At 33.9% G+C, this 22503-nt stretch overlaps 1 protein-coding gene across 1 annotated transcript in view; it reads left to right on the top strand.

The window, feature by feature from the left end:
- Window positions 1–22503, top strand: part of LRP1B (LDL receptor related protein 1B) — a 1837374-nt gene that overhangs the window by 1641362 nt on the left and 173509 nt on the right. The window contains exons 63-66 of the mRNA XM_049097407.1: window positions 2693–2786; window positions 6234–6350; window positions 6476–6595; window positions 8448–8567. Of these exons, the coding sequence (XP_048953364.1) occupies window positions 2693–2786; window positions 6234–6350; window positions 6476–6595; window positions 8448–8567 (451 nt within the window). The remainder of the gene's footprint in view (window positions 1–2692; window positions 2787–6233; window positions 6351–6475; window positions 6596–8447; window positions 8568–22503) is intronic.

Here is a 22503-nt window from a genome sequence, read left to right as displayed (position 1 = left end):
GAACCTAGGCTATATTCTTTTGTGTTGTATCTGTCTGGCATACAGCGTCCAAAATGAATGTCACCTTGCTTTCAGGCCATTCAAATAGAAATTGCAACAGAAACACTTCAAGAAGAAAATTAATAAATTGTAGAAAGTTGTCAAACTACTATTTTCAATTCCAGATGAATTTTGTGATATATGCTTTTCACTGAATTTCTGTTGAAATAAAGAAGAAAATAATTTGATAGTGCTAGAAGAAACTTACTAAACTTTATCTATTGCTTGGTTTTAATAAAATAAAATTTTAATGGCAATTGTTTTAGATGTATGTACTCTCTATTTGTAAAGTGTGATTTTCCTTAGTTTATTTTGTGAGAATAAGCTTAAAACTGAAAGTAGTTAATTTGTGGTCTGAGATCACTAGGGTATAAATTTCCTGGGTTTTCTTGGTCTCTACGTACATTAGGTCAATAGTGTAGTTAAGTAAGAACAATAATTCTGTGCTCTGTTTCAGGAGAAGAATTTGAATTCAGATTACCTTTCTTATAAAAAATGCAATAATATAACCTTCTGGAACATTTTTCTAGCAACATGTTACATGTATGGTAAATAGCTTATAAGTAATTACTACCATATAACATTTTCAACTAGTTTCTCTATTGTTAATTTTCCACTTGAGGGTTTATTCCAAAAGAAAAGAGAGAAAGAGAAAAAAATTTCCTACTTCTGTAAGTAATAGATTTTTTTCTTACAATTTTTAACTATTTAAATGAAAAAGATGATAGAACAAACACAACACATTAATAGGGGTGCCTGAGTGGCTCAGTCCATTAAGCTTCTGACTCTTGGTTTCAGCTCAGGTCATGATCTCAGGATCCTGGGATTGAGCCCCAGGTCAGGCTCCCTGCTGAGCAAGGAGTCTGCTTCCTCCCTTCTGCTCATTCTCTTTCTAAAATAAATAAATAAATAAATAACTCTTTAAAAAAAAGAACACACACTAATAAATCTGTCAGTGAATAGGTTTTTGGATAATCTTGAGAATAAGTTTTATTACAGCAATTTTCTTTGGTGTTTTATTTAAAAATATATATAATATTCAAAAATAATATTCAGCAAAAAAATCTGTGGCAGCCTTATTTTTTAAACTCTTTTATATGCAAATGTTCATTTTAAATTAGAGATAACTATTATTTGCTAGGTTCTCTGCTAGGCTTTGTAGGGGAGGGTATACTATAGGTTGGTAAGTCATTGACCATGATAGCATTAACATTTCTTGAATGGACTAACTTTAGGCAGTTTATTCCTGACAATAGGCCCCTGAGTCCCTTTTCTTAGAGCACTTATTTTAGAAAACTTGCAATTGTGAATTATTCTCTGCCCCTTTGAGATGTAAATTTTCTCCAGCTCTTACATTTTGCAGCCTAGGAATATCCTCCTCAAGGATCTGGAACCATCCCCCAGAAATTTAATCATCAAGGAAAGGTAGTCCATGGGACACCTGGGTGGCTCAGTGATTGAGCATCTGCCTTTGGCCCAGGTTGTGGTTCTAGGGTTTTGGGATCAAGTTCCACATCAGGCTCCCCATAGGGAGCCTGCTTCTTCCTCTGCCTAGATCTCTGCCTCCCTCTCTGTGTCTCCCATGAATGAATAAATAAAATCTTAAAGAAGAAGGAAGAAAAAGAAAGGTAGTATATGCTTGTCTTAGACTCCATGGGAAGGTTGGAGCTCAGCTTTGGTAAGTATCACCTGGCAAATACGAATGGCCTAATCATATTGGCCAACATCCTCCATACTTTTCCATTAGTTTACACCAGAGCTTAAAACAACCCCTGCCTTTTGTTTCAGTGGAATTCAGTTCAATCTCTCTCCCCTATTGTGGTAGTTTTAAATAAATTCTTCCTTGCCTTTTTAACTGTCCAGTGCAATTTTTGTACCTGTTTTTTTTTAGTTATGATGATTTATCTTACTTATTGCAAAAGACCATGTATATTTATTAAGAATTCTGAAAACTGAAAATAACTGTACTGCTTTTAACTGCTTTAAAGAAGTATTCTTAAAATTTATGTGGGCAGATATTCATTATGGCTAAAGGCATTATGTTCAGACAGTTCCATGGAATCACAGCCTGACAGTACCGGAAAGGATCATCCAGATTATCTTTAACTCCTCATTTTAGTAGCTAAGGAATACAGATAGGGAGATGTTAATCAAATTGGCTAAGATTCCTAAGAAAGTGCAATTCAATTAACTTAATTCAAATTAGCTAAATTAATTCAACTTTTCAATGAATTCAGGATACCTTTTCCTGAGATTTCGGCTAATTTTTTTAGCCATATTCAGCATTTGGCAAGCTTTCTGTAGAGGTTCAGATAATAAATATTTTAAATTTGCTGGCCACATGGTCTCTGTAGCAACTACATAACTGTTGTGGTGGTGCAAGAGCAACCATAGATCATATGTAAATGGGTAAGCTTGCCTGTGCTCAGAAAGCCCAGGAGATTTTCCTGAACAATATGCTTTCCTGGCAGATCATTTTGCTACTTGTCGTGCATTTATTCCCTATTGTGGAATTCTCTAAGACCACCACAGTTCAAATTTGCAGCAAGAGAGTAGGCTAGGCTGCTCTGCCCTGGTGAGTTTTTAAATATCCATTTTATATAAAGGTAGGGTTCTTCAACCTTTTTTTTTTCCTTTTTTTTCTTTTTTCAAGTTTCGATGCAAAACTGACAAATGTATTCCATTCTGGTGGAAATGTGACACTGTGGATGATTGTGGCGATGGATCTGATGAACCTGATGACTGTCGTGAGTACATTGGTGAATGTGGGAATTTAGAATTTAGAGCTCCTAATATCCCAGAACTTGAAAGCTGAAGTGTGACCTTTTGCTTTTACAAAATCTTTAAGTATACATCAGAAATTGTTACATTGTCTTGAGTATGTCTCTGTTAATTATTACATTTAGAATGATGTAATCAGCAATTTGTCTTGAAGTTTCATTTGTCTTGAATTTTCTTACTAGAAGAAAAATTACACTCATGCAATGATCAGTATAATGACAATCAGCATGATTTTGACTGGATATATCACCATATTAGAAGTAAAAATGGGCAAGTTTTCAGAATGCCACTCATAACTAAAATCTTACTGTTAAAGGATTAATCTTTCAACTATTTATCAGTTTTACAGTACTGGAAATTCCTTAAAAGTGAGATTTTTTTTCAATATGAATCATTAGTTTGTTCTACTAATCATTCCTATACTCTTAGGAATTGCCTTAAAATGACTGCCAATTATATTTGGACTCAAACTGTGATTGGCATGGTTAGGTACCCTATACATATATATACATATTTATGTATTATATAAAATGTATATTTTTATGACATCCTAAAAACTTGGGATGCCAGGGAATTCATGGTGCATCAGTTTAACCACATTTATTTTAAATGACATTATTGAAGTTTGCAAGTATGTGAATCTGGGATTAAATTTTCATACCTTTTCCATTATCTAAGATTCCTAAGAAAGTGCGATTCAATTAACTTAATTCAAATTAACCAAATTAATTCAACTTTTTAGTGAATTCAGGATACCTTTTTCCTGATATTTCTGATGATATTTTAGCCATATTCGGCATTTGGCAAGCTTTCTGTAAGGGCTCAGATAATAAATAGTTTAAAGTTGCTGGCTATATATATATATATATATATATATATATATATATATGGCCCGTGTGTATGTACATATATGTGTCTATACATTTAGCTATCTTTGGTAACTTTGGTTGTAATGGACAATCAGTATAACTATTTCTTGCTAGACTTTTATAGTTCATTCCATGGGCAACTCCAATACTGTACTGTCAAGTGAAGATGCTTATAGTCAATCGTGATAATTCTCTCAAATTTCAGTGGATAGTTGCCATGATTTGGCCTTGACAACTGAGTTCTAGATCCCTAGGCTTGCACTAAAGAGAGATAGTATACTCTCTTAAGTAAAAGCTAGTTACTTTCTGCTGTAGAACTTTCTACCACATAATTACAAAACTGCTCTAAACTTAGGGCCTCTAAATAGTTACTTAGATGAGATATATTCCATCTTCTGCACTACCAAGTATATAAAACATATGAAGTTGTTTCACATAGTTCATTTATAGCTTTGAAAGCAGCTAATAATACATTCAAGGAAAAGGAAAAAAGTTACAGAAGTCATCGCTTTCCTAATATTCTCTTTATGTTTTTGAAAGGTTCATTGGTCTTTGATTTTTTTAAATACAGTTTTTGTTTTCACCATGATAGACATGTACTATGCCTGTACTGTACTGTACTATGCCTGAGTTATTCTTTTTTAAAGTTATTGAATTAAAAGGACTATCAAAGTAACAAGAAATTATATTGTGACTAACTGAAAGTTAATCATTAAAAAAAGTTATTGATTTCCCTGCAATAAAGTAACCTTTTGACAATACAATAAATTAACAAATACAACTTATTTTGTACTTTATGGAAATAAAGAAGAACAAATATGTTAAATAAGCCCTGATAGTAAGATGACTTTTCCTGCCCATATTTACTCAAGTGTTCTCTGAGGAAATACCACCATAATGACCCGCAGACACAGTGTCTCCCAATGCTTTCCCTTCTAAACTATCTGCAGCTCCTGAGCTCTAACTTTAATCTTGCCTGGAATATCATGTTGTAACCGTACTGATATAAAAAATTAACCAAAGATTTAGTATAATAAGTTTTTCACATTTATACACTTTCAAAATAGATGATGAACAAATATAACCTTAATGTCTTTTGAGGGGAAACAAAGAGACATCTGGTATCTAAGAGTCTCTATATCATCCTTATCCTGGTTAAATACCAATACTACATGTTTTTATTGGTGACATTATCTCTGTGATCTTTCAGTAAATGATCTTTTACTTGGAGTCGACAGGTTAACAGCACTGAACATCTGTAGGCATGAAACTTTAAGAGTTATGGTGAGGTGGAAAGTGATGTACAGGAGTCTGTGCAGCATTTAGAATTCATTTTTGAAGAGCCGCATCACCAAAATTTGTAGGTACTAAGTTACTGGTAATACTTATAATTTCACCTGAAAAGGCAGGGAAGCTTAATCCCAGGATGTTTCATATACTTGCAAACTTCAACAATGTTATTTAAATACATGTGGTTGAATTGATACATCACGAATTCTCTGGCATCCTAAATTTTTAATTACATTTTCTATGATGCTCTAGTACACCAAGGATCATTCTAAAGACACATTTAAAAGGTCAAATGGGCTTCCCAGCTATTTTCCAGGCATTGAAAGTCCTCTGAAAGCTATAACTCTTCTTATGAGAAGGTTGTTTGGGTGGCAAAGGAATATTCAAGAAAATCGTATATGAAGCAACAGGAAATAGAGGAAATGCACATGTTCAGAGTGTGAGAAAATTAAGTATCATACAGTTTCAACATTTAGTGTGATTAAAAAATGTTATAGATTGAAGTTAAATGACATTTTAGAACTCACCTATGGAAGTCAAGCATAGATTGAGTTATTTTTTTAATATTAAGGAAATTTTTAATTAATATTATAGATATAAAAGAGTAATTTTCCAAAAAAGTTTAAAATATCACTTATTAATATTTGGTTGATTTATTCGAGCTACATACATTAGGATCATCAGTCAAAAGATAAATGTTTTAATACAAGCAACATAGTTTCTGAGACGACTTCAGTATCAGATCTGGATCTAATTTCCAAATCTGGCCCTTGAAACTTATACATACTTGGGTGAGTTATTCATATCCATGAGACTTAGTTTCATCATTTATAAAGTGGTTATGGTGATATTGAGGTAAGAAGGTTATGATGAGATTCAATTAGTAGCTCTATGTGGAAGGACCTTACCTTGTTTCTGATAAAGAGTAGATATTCAATAGATCCTACTTTATTATGATGATTATTGTTATCGTTATTCCATATATAAACTCAAAAATGTGGCAAAATAATTATCACCTGGGATTTCTTCTGTTAATTTGTGAAATGTATTCTGGAGGCCATCTGAGTTGCTCATAGCTTAACAGTACCGTGCATCTGAATCCAAGAGCTATCTATGTGTAAGACATTCATGCTGTGCTCCAGGATATGTTTCATATAATGAAATAATAAATATCTGTAATGTCAGAAAAGCTCTATTTAAGAGGTCATGAATGAAGCTTGGCATTCGATGATACCTGTCTCTTTTCTCCCCTAGCTGAATTTAAATGTCAGCCAGGCCGGTTTCAGTGCGGCACTGGGCTCTGTGCTCTGCCTGCTTTCATCTGTGATGGAGAGAATGACTGTGGAGACAATTCGGATGAGCTCAACTGTGGTAGGTGATTACATTCTTAACCGAGAATATAAATCTAATTCTTACCTGATTTTGACTGCACTGATTTAAATTCAGACACAGTTTTCAGCACATATTTAACTGTTGTTGTTCTTTCCTTCTTTTAGACACACATGTCTGTCTGTCGGGTCAGTTCAAGTGTACAAAGAACCAAAAATGTATCCCAGTAAACCTCAGATGTAATGGACAAGATGACTGTGGGGATGAGGAAGATGAAAGGGACTGTCGTAAGTCACCTGAGAATGTTCTGTCTTGTTTTACTTCTGAGTCTCAACTGATGTTGGTCTAAAAATTTTTATCGTGTACCATACATCCACACAGTGTGGAAACACATAACAGCAATTGTGACAAAGACTTCCAAACTGGCACCTTTGGTTACTTAAGAAGCTCTCTATAAAGAGTATAGAGAACATTAAAACATGGATGGTCTTTTTAAAAAACAAAAAGATTTTATTCATTCATGAGAGAGAAAGAGCATGGGTGCACAATGGAGCACGCAAGCAGGGGGAGGGGCCCGGGGGGGGGGATGTACAGGCAGGCTCCCTGCCCAGCTGGGAGCTCTACATGGGGCTTGATTTCAGGATATTGGGATCAGGACACAGCCAAAGGCAAATGCTTAATCAGCTGAGCCACCTAGGCACCCCATGGATGGTCTTTGCTTAAAAAGCCACCTGAAGAGAGACACCTGGGTAGTTCAGTGGTTGAGTATCTGCCTCCTGAGTCCAGGGGTCGAGTTCCCCATGAAGTCCCCCATCGAGTCCCATATCGAGTCCCCTATCAGGTTCCCTGTGAGGAGTCTGCTTCTCCCTCTATGTCTCTGTCATTCTCTATGTGTCTCTCATGAATGAATAAATGAAATCTTAAAAAAAAGGTACCCGAAGATTACAGCAACGTGAAACAACATGCATTCATTCGTATCATCCTTAAAAGAAGAAGCAAAATCAACATTATAGGTGACTATAGTGTTTTATTCATAAATTGATTTTTTTTTTTTTGCCCACACTAAGCAGCCACAGGTAATTTTCTTCTACTGATTAATTAGTTACTTGAAATCAGCTCCATTAACAAGAGATTGCTTTTTTTCTTCATAAAATACATGTTGAATGTATGATGAGAACATCTGAGCAAAATAACCTAACAAAATTGTGTTAAAAATTGTAAATAATACTCTATTTAATGTGTCTTAGCAAGCTACTTCAAAGAACAGTAGTAAAACATCTTCTATTCTTTTTATCTCTAATTTCCATCCCCCACCAATAAAATCAAACTAGATTAAATGGAAAGCAAAACAGTTTATGTCATATACATATAGGCACATAGGCAGACACGCATGCACACACACATATACACGAACACATACAGAATCTGAACAATAAAGTACCTGCCAAGTTCCAGGGTTTCAACAGAACTGCTGCCAACGTTTCTGTCTTGCTGAGGTTTTATTTTATTCCTCTAAAACTTTTATCAGTAAATAATGTGCAGTCACCCAGCAATTTGATTAAGATGGTGCATTCAAAATAAAGTCGGTACCAGTTCTTTATGGTTAGTCATTCTAGGAGCTGATCCATTAAACTGACTAGGATTTGTGATGCAGTTTACAGTCAGACATTCACGTCTTCCCTCAAAAACTCAACACAACTAGAGATTTCGATAAGTTGTTTGCTTTTTATTTCCTTATTCATGAATATCTTCTGATTTTAGTCTTTTTCTATTTATAGAAATGCATACGCATAAATTCTTACATTTATTTATCTGGTATAATTATTCTGAAAGGCTCTGAATTCTTTATTTTTAAAATTAATTTCAAAATACAGGTAATCAAGGTGGCCTTGTTTTGAAAACTCTGATTTTTTTATCCAATGCATCATTGCAGAAATATTTTTTTATTTATTTCTACTGAAAAGGATATTTGGAATATATTATAGATTATGCAAGTTAAAACTCTTCACCTTCAGAGATTTATTAATTAAAAGATAATACATTTCCAGTTGATTATCTTAAGCATTTGTTTGTCTAATTGGTTTTTAGATAAACTGTTCTTATTGAAAGCTACATTTTAATAGATGTTTTCTCCTTAAGCCGAAAACAGCTGTTCTCCAGACTATTTCCAGTGTAAAACTACTAAACATTGCATTTCCAAGCTGTGGGTTTGTGATGAGGATCCAGACTGTGCAGATGCATCAGATGAGGCCAACTGTGGTGAGTGTTTTGTGACCCTGAATGGTACCTATTGTATTTGTATCATCATCTGACATAGCCACAGTGAAAGGGATTTGAACACAATTCTAATGAAGCCAGGGTCTCCCATGAGAAAGTTTTGTCTCTGCGTTCACAGAGTTGTGTGACCTCAGATTAGCTATTTTATAAAAACAATCTCAGGTTAGCCATTTTTAACCAGAGAAGGATAAGGCAAAAGAATAATATTGCTGAAAATGACTCAAAACTATTTTGATGAAAAAGATGAATCTATAAGGTAGACTGAACTGTCTCTTCTTGTGGCAGAGCATGCACATGATATTAGTATTTAATGAACAGAAGCAATGAGACATTCATTATCTCAGTGTTGTTCACAGAGACAACAATTTTTTTACTTAAATACATGTGATTTTTCCATTTATTCAATGATTATTGGTCATTCATAAACATGGTAAAAAAAGAGAAAAGATAAAGTATCTGTTCTGTTTTAATAGATGACAATGATCACTTAAGTTAGCATTTGTTTCTGAAACATTGATCTTTTTACTTAAAATCAATACTTTTATTTACAAGAATTATTCCTTAATTAAAATTGTAGAAATGGAGAACATATTTATTTTGTTTAATGCATTTGATTCTATCTTGAAAATGTCAACGGGAAGACAGAAATGAAGAGTAGTTGTCATATGTAATTCATTTTATCAACATTTATTAAATACTAATAGAGGCATTTCGTAGGTGGACATACCAAACTTGGCATTGTTGGGGAAGCAAAAAATTATTTTATCTAGTAATTGATTAAGAAAAATAAAGATGGGGTGGCTCAGTGGCTCAGTCAATTAAGTGTCTGACTCTTGATTTCAGCTCAGGTCACGATCTCAGAGTTGTGAGATCTAGCCCCGTGTCTGGCTCTGCAGTGTGTGTGGAGCCTACATGGAATTCTCTGTCTCCATTTCCCTCTGCCTCCCCCCTCTTCAAAGAAGGAAGGAAGGGAGGGAGAGAGGGAGGGAGGGAGTGAGAGAGGAAAGGAGAATGGGAGAGAGAAAAAGAGAAAGGGAGAAAGAAAGAAAGAAGAAAGAAAGAAAGAAAGAAAGAAAGAAAGAAAGAAAGAAAGAAAGAAAGAAAGAGAAAGAAAGAAGAGAGAGAGAGAAAGAAAAAGAAAGAAAGAAAGAAAGAAAGAAAGAAAGAAAGAAAGAAAGAAAGAAAGAAAGAAAGACAAGTTTATTCAAACTGAATATAGGACTTCCAGGCTTCATAGACAAAATTGTGTTAAATTAATCTGCTATATTCCACAGCGCTCTGAGTTAACTCTTCTGAGGAAAAAGGAAATAATGAAAAACCTTTATGTTCTCTGAAATTCCATTTATGCTGAAAAAATTCATGAGCTATAATGTGTAATAATTGATCATCATGTATCTTTAAGTGTTTTTGCTACTACCGTCTTCCATATAACTGTGCCTTCAGAAGATGCGACCAAAACACCTGACCACAGTATCATGAAACCCCATTTACCATTTTGTGAAATTGGTATTCATAATCAATTCACAAAGCCTCAAAGTACAGTCATCACTGATTTGTTCATAACTATTATTAAAGACTTTTGCAGACTAGTCTGTACTACTCGCAGGTTTGCTTTGTTGTCTCTAGCATTTTTTGTATACCAAAGAAAAATGGAATAATGATGTATATTAGCTAAATGAATACTTTTTCTGGAATATCTACAATTTGTTCTTCACTTAGATGTGCCTTAACTGTTGTTAATTACATTATTCAACCTGATAATTATCAATAATTATAATCACAGTAAATCCTAATATTTATTTAGTGTTTACCATATAGCCCAGGAAATTTGTCAAAGACTTTATAATCATTATTTCATATAATCTCTTTGCTGCCCCTATTTTATTGATGTAAATGAGTCCCAAGGAGACTGTGTGACTTATTGAAAATTCCACGGTTAGCAGGTGGTAGAACTGAGACTTCAATCAAGGGTTATTTCACACTAACACATCTATTCTGTGGACATAGCATAAAGCCACTTCATTCTTAAAAAAAAAAAAAAGATTTTAAAAAATTATTTAAGAGAGAGCATATATGCAGTAGAGAAGGGAGAGGAACAAGCAGACTCTACTGAGTACAGACCATGGCTTGGGCTTTGATCCCAGGACCCCAAGATCATGGCCAGAGCTGAAACCAAGAGTCAGATACTGAATCAACTGAGCCACCCAGATGCCCCTAAAGCCAACTCATTCATTATGTGTTAAGGGAAAAATATTCAAATGTTTTCTGCTATAAAATTATATGGAATCATCCCAGTCATAGTCATTGTTATAAGTTCCAGAACAGTAAACACATACATACATACATACAGTAAGAGGAAGAAAAGAGGTGAGAAGGTTGCTATCTGATTTGCCTTAGACCCACTATAAAATTTTGTTTTGGACAGGCATTAATTTTTTTAATAAATTTTTTAAAAGATTTTATTTATTTATTTATTTATTTACTTACTTACTTACTTTCTTACTTACTTACTTATTTTCTATTTATTTAGAGCTCAAATGCTCCAGCTAGTGGAGAGGGAGTGGGAGAGAGAGAATCCCAAGCAGACTCTGAGTTAAGCCCCTCTCCAGAGATTTGGGTGGGTGGGGAGGGTGTGCTCTGAGGTCTCAGGACTCTGAGATCATGACCTAAGGCAAATAAATTAAGAGTAAGCCCTTAACAGAATGAGTCAACCAGACACCGCAATTTGAAAAACTTCTACATCATAATTTAGTACAACATTTCTAAACTCTATTCTCTTTTTAAAGATTTTATTTATTTATTTATGAAAGACACAGAAGGAGAGAGGCAGAGATATAGGCATAGGGAGAAGCAGGATCCCCACAGGAGCCTGATGTGGGACTCAATCCCAGGACTTGAGGATTACACCCCTAGCTGAAGGCAGAAGCTCAACTACTGAGCCACCCAGGCATCTCTCAGTCTTTATTCTTGATGGGCTAAAAGGTCACCTCCTTCCCCTCTCTTCTGACTTCAGTAAATGTAGAAGTGCCATATATTTTTGATAAGCTTGTTAACACCTTTGGCGGACAGTTCCTTCACCTTTGGATACTTCCATTGACTGGGAAAAAAACAAACAAAAACACTTATTAAAGATTAACCCTATCTAACTAAGGCTTTATTACTTGAATCTGAGTCATATGTGTCTTTGTGGAAACGGACCTTGCCTAGAATAGGAAGTAGATTTCACTATTTCTCCTGTCAAGTGTCCTCAGGGCCTAGCAAGATGTAGAGCAGATTTACATGAAGTGCTATTGAGTAACAGACCTGTTCTCTATCACAAAAACTCAATATGAAACTCATTTTCCTTGTAGTTGTCTTCTATACTTTCTCAGTCCACTTCTAAATCTATTTTTTTAATATTTTATTTATTTACTCATGAGAGACACAGAGAGAGAGAGAGACAGAGAGAGACAGAGACATAGGCAAGGGAGAAGCAGGCTCCCTGCGGGGAGCCTATTGTGGGACTGGATCCTGGGACTCCAGGATCACACCCTGGCCGAAGGCTGATGCTCAACCACTGAGCAACCCAGGGGTCCCAGTCACTGCTAACTTCAGAGGCAGATTCTATTTTACTCTTGAAGGTCTCTTAGCTCGTACATTGTGTCTCAGCAGCAGTATATCTACAGTTTTAGATCTAATGGGTTTCTGTCGATTCTAAAGTTCTAACATTGTAAATTTTTCTACCTTGGCATATCCTAAATGAAACACTTCTTGTTGTTTTAAATTGAAAGAGTAATTGTCTCAGTAAAACCAAGACACTATGGAAAAGCCTAACAAAATAGAGCAGAATAACTTGGGAACAAACAAAATGCACATGAAGTACTGGGGATTCAAATACCTTTAATCTGTAAACATTTTAAAAATTATTTATTTTTTATATGTGTCAGAATACCGTTTATTAAATTCTGTTCAGTGTAATTCTTGAGGTCTTATGAGTACTTGCAGATTTAATAACTAATATTCAACACATGTAAAAACTTTATGCTAATCTAGAATTCAAGGAGGCCTTAGATCCACTCTAAATAGATGTAAATTAAATATGGTTTAGGAATCTTGCTCCAATAGTTTATTCTTGGTGAGAGTGGATACAAATTTTAAAATTAAATTACATATTTTCCCATCTTATTACACATAGTTTTTGAGATGGCTAAATTTATGGGTCTGTAAAAGCTGCATTTGGCACGTTTGGATTTAAATTCATAAATATTTTAAAAACATCTTTTAGCTGTACTTCTGTGTAAGTAAGGATTTAAATATATGCTTCCTTTGCATTTATGGCAAGACAGGTTCAGCGTTGTTTTGTAAATTGTCAATAGTTATTATAAAATTACTTCTTTTCTGCTTGAAAGTATTTATTCATTCTTTCCAATATGCCCAGAGAAAAATAAGCTTTATAAAATGTAGGTCTCTACCTTTTATTAAATTATAGGTGTTGACTATTCTCAAAAGGCTGTTCCACTACTTACTACAATATTGGACAAATACCAGATTTGAATGCCTGACCAAAATACATGCAATACCTCAATTGTAGTAGCTCCAGGATTTTCACTTCAGATTTTAATTTCGAACTTTCTTTACCTTCCGCCTGTCATTTTCTATTTTTTTTTTTTTAGTGAAATGGCATTTTTATTGAAAAAGCATACTTATTACAGATTCTAGAAAATACCAAGAAATAGTTTAATTGAAGATCAAATTGTTATTGTGATTAGTTCCTGGTATCTATTTTGGAGGAGAAAATGCAGATTTGGGATTTGACAAATCTGTACTAGATTCATGCTTCTATTTTGTAATCAGAGTTGAAATTGTTCTATAATTTGACTCTTATAAGACGGTATCAGAATCCATGTCTTTCCATTATGTCCTGTCTCCCCAGGTTATGGTTTACAAGCTCTGTCCCCTACATGTCTATGTGACATTCTTTTGGTCAGTTGTTCCACCTGGGTCAACTTCCTACTCGCACCACAGCTCTCTGGAATCCACTTTCTGCTATATTGGTCTTTCCTGTGATCGTGTTCCCTGCTTTCTTCTCCGGCATCCCTCCACTGCATGTGGAATTCTTGACAATTCTTGGTTCAGCATCATTTGCTGCTTTTGAGCTGTCTTGGTTTATAACCTGCTACTTGGCTAATATTCTTAAAATAATGTGCTAGCTCTAATCATACTAGCTAGAGCTTAGGAGAGGAACTTGGGTTTCCTACAGCAGCTTTGTACTTCCTGCAGCCTGGTTTCCCAACGTGATACTGAACACACTCAAACTAAAAGACAGAAGTGATTGATGTGTGCTTTTATTTCCCCCCTAGATCTTTGATGAGGAGATTTGAATTGGTCTACCTAATTTATACGAATATAAGAAACAGATGTTTTAAAGTTAAATCAAGTGTATGTTAAATTATAAAATACTTCTACCATACAGACTTGTACAGAAAGTTACACAGTAAGCAATGTACCATTTTTAATAGATTTTTGACATTTGGCCTAAGGTATCACTTTTAAAACATTCAGACCCCTTGATAACATATAAAGCCCACCTCTATCCTCTCCCCTTCCTTGCTTCTCCTCTTTTGAAGTGGCTGTGTTTCATTCACATGTTTTTTTTAACCTGTACTATATTTGTACGTATTCATCAATATATACATAATCATTAATAGTGTCTTAAAAGTTTACATAAATAGTATTGTCTTTCAATATTAAATTGAAGCTTGACATTTTCTAGTATTCCAGGGTATTAATGTGAATAACACATTTTCATACTGAAGGTTATTTTTACATGTTACGATTATTACATATTCATGGACAAATAAAGCACAAAACGTTTCATATAACCTGCACTACAGACACCATGAAGTCTCGGTTCTCTGCTCAGATGCTCTGATCATCAACATGCATGAAAGTTTATTCAAAGCTGTTGTGACAACATCCAGAGGCAGGAATCTGTTAACTGTTCAGTCAATATTAGGCTAAATTTCATGTACGATGGACGGCCTGGATTTTACTGAAGAGAGAAGCTCTGATATTGATGTTTGTAACTACATTAAAATCATTTCTGATATTTGAAGTTAGTTATTTTCAAAATATTTACTTACTTGTACCTACAATAGCATTTAGCAAATGTTAGTTCCCTGACTTCAAGACAATCCCTGGGGTAAAGTTCTGAGCTCCTTGTATATGCAGGAAAGGATGATGCACTGAATTCTGTATCTTGGAAAACAATTCACTTACATGCACTTAGTTAATATATCTGTTTAGTGTTTTTAATCAGTGTTTTCTGAATTTAAATATAGGTTACAAATGTATGTATTGTATTTTGATTAGCAAACAAATTAGGTGAACATCCTGGAGCACCTCTTCCTCCCTGTGTCCCTGTGGCTTTTGTGTGGGGGCAAGAGGAAGGTTTTGTTGTTGAAGGAGGTTGCTGAGAGGCAGATTTTAAATTTTCTAACACATGGCATCATGATGTCTCAGATTTTTAGTGGGATTATATATCTTTATGTTAGCAGGTGGGAAGGAAAGAGGCCCTCCTTTCTCTGGGACCTGAGTGGTCTTGCTGCCACTCTACTGGGCCCTGTGCTGTGGAGTGCTGGCATCACCACCCACAGCTGTGGTGGAGGCTTGGCTATTTCTCTCCATGTCTCCATTTCTGGTGAGCTGCAAACTGATCCTAAGTTTCTGCTGTTACATGAAATTTCTTGAGCTAAGACATGCAGAGACACATGATCCTGAAAATCTCCAAGTCTTGTGAGGATCAGAAATACTGTCTCATGTTCATCTATCTAGCTACTACTCGCTCTTAATGTCACGGACTCACTCCTGAGTTTAACTGACTGTGTTATGTACCTGATATTAGATGTTTCTCCCAGGATGTTTGGCATCTTTTTGAGATTAAGTTGGGTCGAGGTCACGCTTATCTTCTCAGTAGTCTTGGCCTGTCCCATACCAATCTGGATATTGTTCCTATGTCTTGAGAGTGTATTTACAACTGTGTTCTCCACTTAACTTGTGTTTTTATTTCTCACAATCTCTCAGGATCCAGAATTGGGCATTCTACTTTATGTACCTAAAAGAAACTTCACCTACACAAATTTTATCATTGTTGAGGAGGCACTTGCCTACTCCACTCCTTACCCTGGCAAAATAGCTATGGAACAATTCAATTCATGAGGGAGAGAAATGAAAACCACATTGCTTTACTGTTTGAGAAAATGTTTAATCTTACACAAATCTGACCCCAGATAATTAGTAAAATAACAGTTAACAACAATCTCATAGAATCACTGTCTTTTAGAATATATTTTAGACATATTACCTGATATGTGTTTGGAGTCTGTGTGATTTATACTCAATGTAATGCTAATACATTTTATTTTATTTTATAATCATGTAGCTCTATATCGCTACTTTAAAAACCAGTGTGGACATATGTCATCATCTTTCTTTTTTAAATAGAAATTTTCTAAAAATTATTCAACTTCTGGTATATTTCTAAACTTTTAAAGTAGTTACCGTGAAAATAAATGTATTTTTTGGAAAAGTGTGGTTATCTGGAGAGCTTCTTTTCTGAGCAAAAGTACATTCAGTAGGATGTATTTTTATGCCAGTATTATATTATTATGTTTTATGGTAAATTTTTTGATGTATCATATGTTCTGCTTTCATCCATCTGTTTGTTTGTTTTGCAATATTCAATCTTTTCTCCTTTTTCTGTCAATGATATCTCTCTCTCCCTCTCTCTCTTTCTCTGTATGTGTATGAGAAAGACAAAGAAAGGAAAAATAATCTCTTTTGTACTGAAATATTTTGGTTCCTACGGAGCCCTCAAAGGAGCGCCTCTCTGTATGAATAGAACCAGTAAACTGCCGTCTAGTATTTATGTGAAGAAATGAATGACCTACATATGCATCCTTTAATAGTCTAAGTGGAACACATTTATTCTTTTTATAACTTGTGTTCAGTAACTTTCATGCATTGACTATCTCTCTACCAAAGTGATGTGTAATTATTTGGTGATGTTATTTTGTTTTGTTTTCTTTCTTAATAATAAGAGGAAATTGTGAGATTTAAATTTTATTCCATAAAGCTAAAAAGGAGCCCACACAATGAGTCAGGAGGCATGCCAAATATTCTAGATTCTAGATTGATCTGTAGTAAAAGGCATGAAAGGAAATAGGTTTTTGCCCAGTGAGGTTTATAATAGAGTTTGTAAAGGAAGGAACTACATATTCGTTTTAATAAGAACTGAGTTGGTGCACTCGATATTTTTTTAAAGGAAATGGAGTCAGTAATTTAACATTCTGTGATATTTTTGTTTGAGAAACTTCATCCTGTTATATTGCTCCCTTCATCCTTCACCAACTATATTTGATTCTCTAAAATTGCAAAATAAAATCACACACACACACACACACACACACACAAGCCTAGTTACAGATTTATAGTAGAAAGTGGGGAAAATAAGTATTAGATACTTTATAAAAAATACTTAAGGAATGTAGAACTTTAAAAAAGTATCCTTTTGTCTACCTTTAGAACAAAAATATTTGTTTTGGTTTATAAGATTCTGTTCAAGTATCCTTTGGGCTGGTGATTTTCTTAAAGAATATTGTTATCATTTTATTTTCAGGTTTTATTCAATGTGGCTTAGTACCATGTTTTTATAATTACACTATACATTAGTGAGGGAAAATAAATAGAATGAAGATTATGCTTTTCCTCAACACCAGTAGTATAGGTGATGCATCTATGTATAGAAACTATTATTGTTTATTACTTTAAGAAATACTGCTGATTGAGGTGCCTGGGTGGCTCACTCAGTTAAGCATCCAACTCTTGATTTCTTCTCAGGTCATAATCTCAGGGTCCTGAGATCAAGCCCCACATTGGGCTCTACTCTCAGTGTAGAGTCTGCTTGATATTCTCTCCCTCTTCTTCTGTCCCTTCTCCTGCTTGTGCTTTCTCAATCTATCAAATAAATTAATAAATAAAATCTTTAAAAAAAAATAAAATGCCAATAGCTTCTTTCAACTGGTTAAAGGTCTAATCATCTTATTCAGATAACCTGTCTATGAAAATATGACGTGTTTATTCAAAGCAATTAGGTTGTCCTTAAGTTTCTGTTCAGTGTTCGTAAATTACGGTAAGAAACTCTGAAACATCTCATTCATGATCTTTTTTATTGCATGTCTAGTTAGTAGAATTTATTTAGAATATTTTTGAAGATTTTTAAGAATATATATTTCATTTACATAGTGCTATATATTATATATTAGAAAGGCTATAAAGTTTAAATATCTTAGTTTTGTGATATCTTAATTTCTGAGAATGGATTCAAAATACATAGATTTTTAAATTACTATTTAAAAAACAACAAATGTTATTTCATTTAGGAACATAATAGTTAATAAATATAAAATGACCAGGGGCACCTGGGTGGTTCAGTCTGTTAAGCTTCTGACTCTTGATTTCGGCTCTGGTCATGATCTCAGGGTCATGTCTTAGGGTCCTGAGATCAAGCCCCACATCAGGCTCTACATCCAGCAGGGAGTTTGCTTCTTTCCCTCCTCTGCCCCTCTCCCCACTCGTGCATGAGCTTTCTCTCTCTAAAATAAATAAACAAATAAATCTTTCAAAAATATATTTAAAGAATAAAATGACCAACCTTAGAAAAAATAAAACAGATTTGTGCTTATATGTTAAATTCAGCTTGAGGTTCCAAGTGGTATCAGATTTTGCTTGCAAAATGATTATCCATTTTCATCGTTAACATTTCAGGACATAATATATTAATGAGAGTAAAAGGCCTATTGTAGAGTTGTAATTGTACCATTTATTAGCTTTGTAATCTTTGTGGACAGACATTTAGACTATGATTCTAATAGTCCTAATCATGCTCTGATCAGTCTTACATTCAATGCCTAGACAAGTCTCTGGGCTGGGGTTTTCATGTCATTAAGGCACTATTTATATGTGGTTTCTGTTCAGTGTTCCTGTGGGAAATAATGGGAGAGGAGAGAGGTAATAGAGGAGTTAGTTTGAAATAATGAACTCTGTTACCTCTTGCTGGGTTATGGATGTCAGGACAAAAGTATTACTAAATTTTGTCGTCCTTTAAAATTTTAACCTTCTAATTAATATTTCCATTTCTCTAATCCAAATATATTGAGATGATAAAAATAATATAAACAAATTCTTCATAATGAGTTTCCTTTGACCTAAGAAGTTGCTTGAAAAGTATTATTTAAAAGCTTGAGAAATAGAGCAGATCTAACCTGTGACCTAGGGTTTCTTACCCTATAGATCATATTATCAATAGGCTTATTCTCTTCACAATTCTGTGTTCTAAGAACACAAAATTCCAGTATATACATGTTTCTTTTTTGATGCAGTTAGTTACAAGATTTTGGCTGGCATTTGAGAAAAAGCAGAAGAAATAAAAACTTATACTATCAATTGAGCTTCAAGTAAATCTAATATGACTTCAAAATCATGTTTTTAATTACTAGTATTTAGATTATGTGAATTATATATCTTTCTCAAACAATCAAGTCTCTATATTTAAGTTCATATATTAATATTTAATCTTGAACTCATAAAGTTACAGAATATTGGTATATATGCAATTGTATTTTAGCAGTAATACTTAGTATTATACTAAGTATAATAATATACTATTACTGTATTTTGTTATAAATGCTAAAATCAAATTTTAGGTAAGTGTGCGGTAATTTGTTTTAGTTCATTAAGATCAATTCTTCCAGAATTGAGTGTGTTAACTAATACTGAGTGGCAGACTAAATAAAAATTCTATATCAGAATGTTGGGAACTTATTTTTAAATGTTACAAAATATTTACCATAAAATTGTGATTAAGCAATTGAAAGAGTAACATCTAACCTGTTTCAACTTGTTGAAGACACTTCTAAAGTCTTAATCTAATTTTTTCTATCACCAAATAAACTATACTGGCAGAAATTTCCGTTTTAAATTTATTTTTAAGATTGTATTTATTTATTTGAGAGAGAAAAAGAAACAGACTCCCTGTTGAGCAAGGAGCCCACCTAACTTGGAGCTTTATCCCAGGACCCTGAGATCATGACCTGAGCTGAAGGCAGATGGTTAACTGACTGAGCCACCAGGTGTTTCCAGGCAGAAATTTCTTATATGACTTATTATATATGGCTTGATAGCTCCCATTCCAAATATTATGTTATTATCTAATATGTTATTAGATTACATTTAAAAAAAATCAAATATGAAGTCTGTTTATATTTAGTCTTCTGTGTAATTACCTTCTGAATCCTAAAAACAGAACATACTCAGAAAATTTAATGTATTAATGCCAATGAGTCTTATTTTATTATAAAAAAGATCATACAGCTATTTTAGTTAACTATTCCTGTGTAATGAGAAGTTAGATGTCTCTGATGGGTATTTCTATCTGTTTATAGAAATTCTCCATAGACAGTAGAATGTTATATTACTTTATAAATACCTATCCTAGAAGTTCTATGAATGAATCTAGAGTTTAGAATTAGCATACGCGCAGTCCCATGATGATTCCTGTTTCAAGAAGAGAATCCTTTGGAACAACTGCTCAGATCTTTATATATATATATATTTTTAAGATTTTATTTATTTATTCATGAGAGACACAGAGAGAGAGAGAGAGAGGCAGAGACACAGGCAGAGGGAGAAGCAGGCTCCATGCAGGGAACCCAACATGGGACTCGATCCCGGTTCTACAGGATCACACCCTGGGCTGAAGGTGGTGCTAAACCACTGAGCCACCTGGGCTGCCTCAACTGCTCAGATCTTTAGTATGTAATGGTTAAAACCACAATATTCTTGATATAAACATGCATTGAGCAGTACAAATCCCAGTGGCTAACTATCAGAGAGTCACAGAAATATAGGAAACAGTCTTCAGGAATCATAAAACATTTTATGGAATCAGAACTCTAACAGTTAATTCAGTTCCTTTTCAATAAAGGACATTTCACTGAGTCAGAGAGAAAAAAAATTGGGAATCATTCGCCTAAAATATAAACAAATATATACATATTTTTCTTTCAGAATTCATCATGTCCATTGCATAATGTCCTAATAAAAGTACTTGCATCTTAGATTTTAAAATATTTTATTTTATTATTTTAATTCCAGTATAGTTAACATATAGTGGTATATTAGTTTCAGGTGTACAACATAGTGGTTGAGTACTTCCATGTATTACCCAGTGGTCATCATTATAGGTGTGCTCCTTAATCCTCATCACATTTTCACCCATCCCCCCACCCACCTCCTCTCTGGTAACCATCTGTTCTCAACAGGTAAGAATTTATTTCTTGTTTTGTTTCTCTCGCTCTCATTCTCTCTCTTTCTTTCCTTTTCCCCTTGCTTATTTGTTTTGTTTCTTAAACTCCACATATGAGTGAAAAGATGTGGTGCTTGACTTGTTTCACTTAGCGTGTACTCTCTAGCTCCACCCATGTCATTACAAATAAGATTTCAATATTTTTTATGGCTGAATAATATTCCATTACACACACACACCATATCTTAAAATTTATTGGAAATATTTAACGGTTTGGTATCACTAAGACATATTGCCAATATATATGGTTGCTACCAATAGGAAATCTGAACATTATGCGTAAGGTTGAACTTGAAGAGGCTCTCATATCAACCTCTTATTCTTTGCAGAGGAAAGCTCAAATCCCTGGGTACAATTAGTTGATTGAACATACTTTAGGCACAGTTTGTATTATTCATTTTGTTTTTAATATTTTACTTATATAATTAAGCTTGGTTTTTGTATATATATAACATTCATATAGTTTAAAAATTAATAAACACCTATTAAATACGTTAAATAAGCCACCAGAGACTCAGGTAATTCAAAGAAGTCCAATAGGGATTAATAATAGTTTTAAAAGCTTATTATGTGTTAAGCATTATACTAAGCTTTACATGAATTATATCATTTAATCCTCACAACAATTTCATGCAAAACATACTATTATTATTTTTATTTTATAGGTAAGGATATAAGGCTCAGAACACATAAGTAATTTGTTTACCCAAGTTACACTTTAACTATTACTCAATTGAGCTTCCTTAACCTGCCCTAAATTTACAATAAGGCAAGGAATTGGGACACAGATACAAATAATCCCCAACAAATTGGAATGGTTAAAAGTCATCAGAAAGAATGCATACAAAGTTTTTTAAAGAAAATTATCATCACTAACAATAAGTAAGATAGAAGTGTTAATTTGAAAGCAATAAAAAACCAACTAAAAGTCAGTCTGCTTTTTATTATAATCTTTTTTAATGGCTACTCGAGGCAATGTCAGTGATAAAAACCCCCTCCCTAGAAGGACAAGCCATTGATCATGACTCCAAATGGAAATCTACTGGCCTTCCATAAAGGTAATAGAAAAAATAGGTACAATGAGAACAAGTGTCATTAAATTCTAATTTGACTCAATTCTAAGATGATATTGGCCTATCCAAATCTAGCTCTCTCTTTGTGAAAAAGAGAGGTCAGTGAGTGTCACAGAAGCCTTACCTTTTCATGAACAAAATTCATAATGAAGCAACTAGGTGGGAACAATGAAAGAGACTTGAATGGAGAAGTTTCTCACAGCCAGTATGAAACCGTACTATCTAATACCATGTTTATATATTCTTTGAGAAATCTGGTGCTTACCATCTATGTCATGCAGTCCACACCTTTGAAAACATTGTCTTCCTCTTGATTAACTGAATGAATAAATATGAGTAGTGTTTTATTTTTAGATCATGTCTTTACTTCTTCCTGCAGCTTTTCCAATAGCTACATATAAATTATGTTGTTGATATATTAGTGTATATATAGTTATATAAT

The sequence above is a fragment of the Canis lupus genome, chromosome 19 (genome assembly GCF_003254725.2).
Source record: "Canis lupus dingo isolate Sandy chromosome 19, ASM325472v2, whole genome shotgun sequence".
NCBI classification, from domain to species: Eukaryota; Metazoa; Chordata; class Mammalia; order Carnivora; family Canidae; genus Canis; species Canis lupus.
This window is presented reverse-complemented; position numbering and strand designations above follow the sequence as displayed.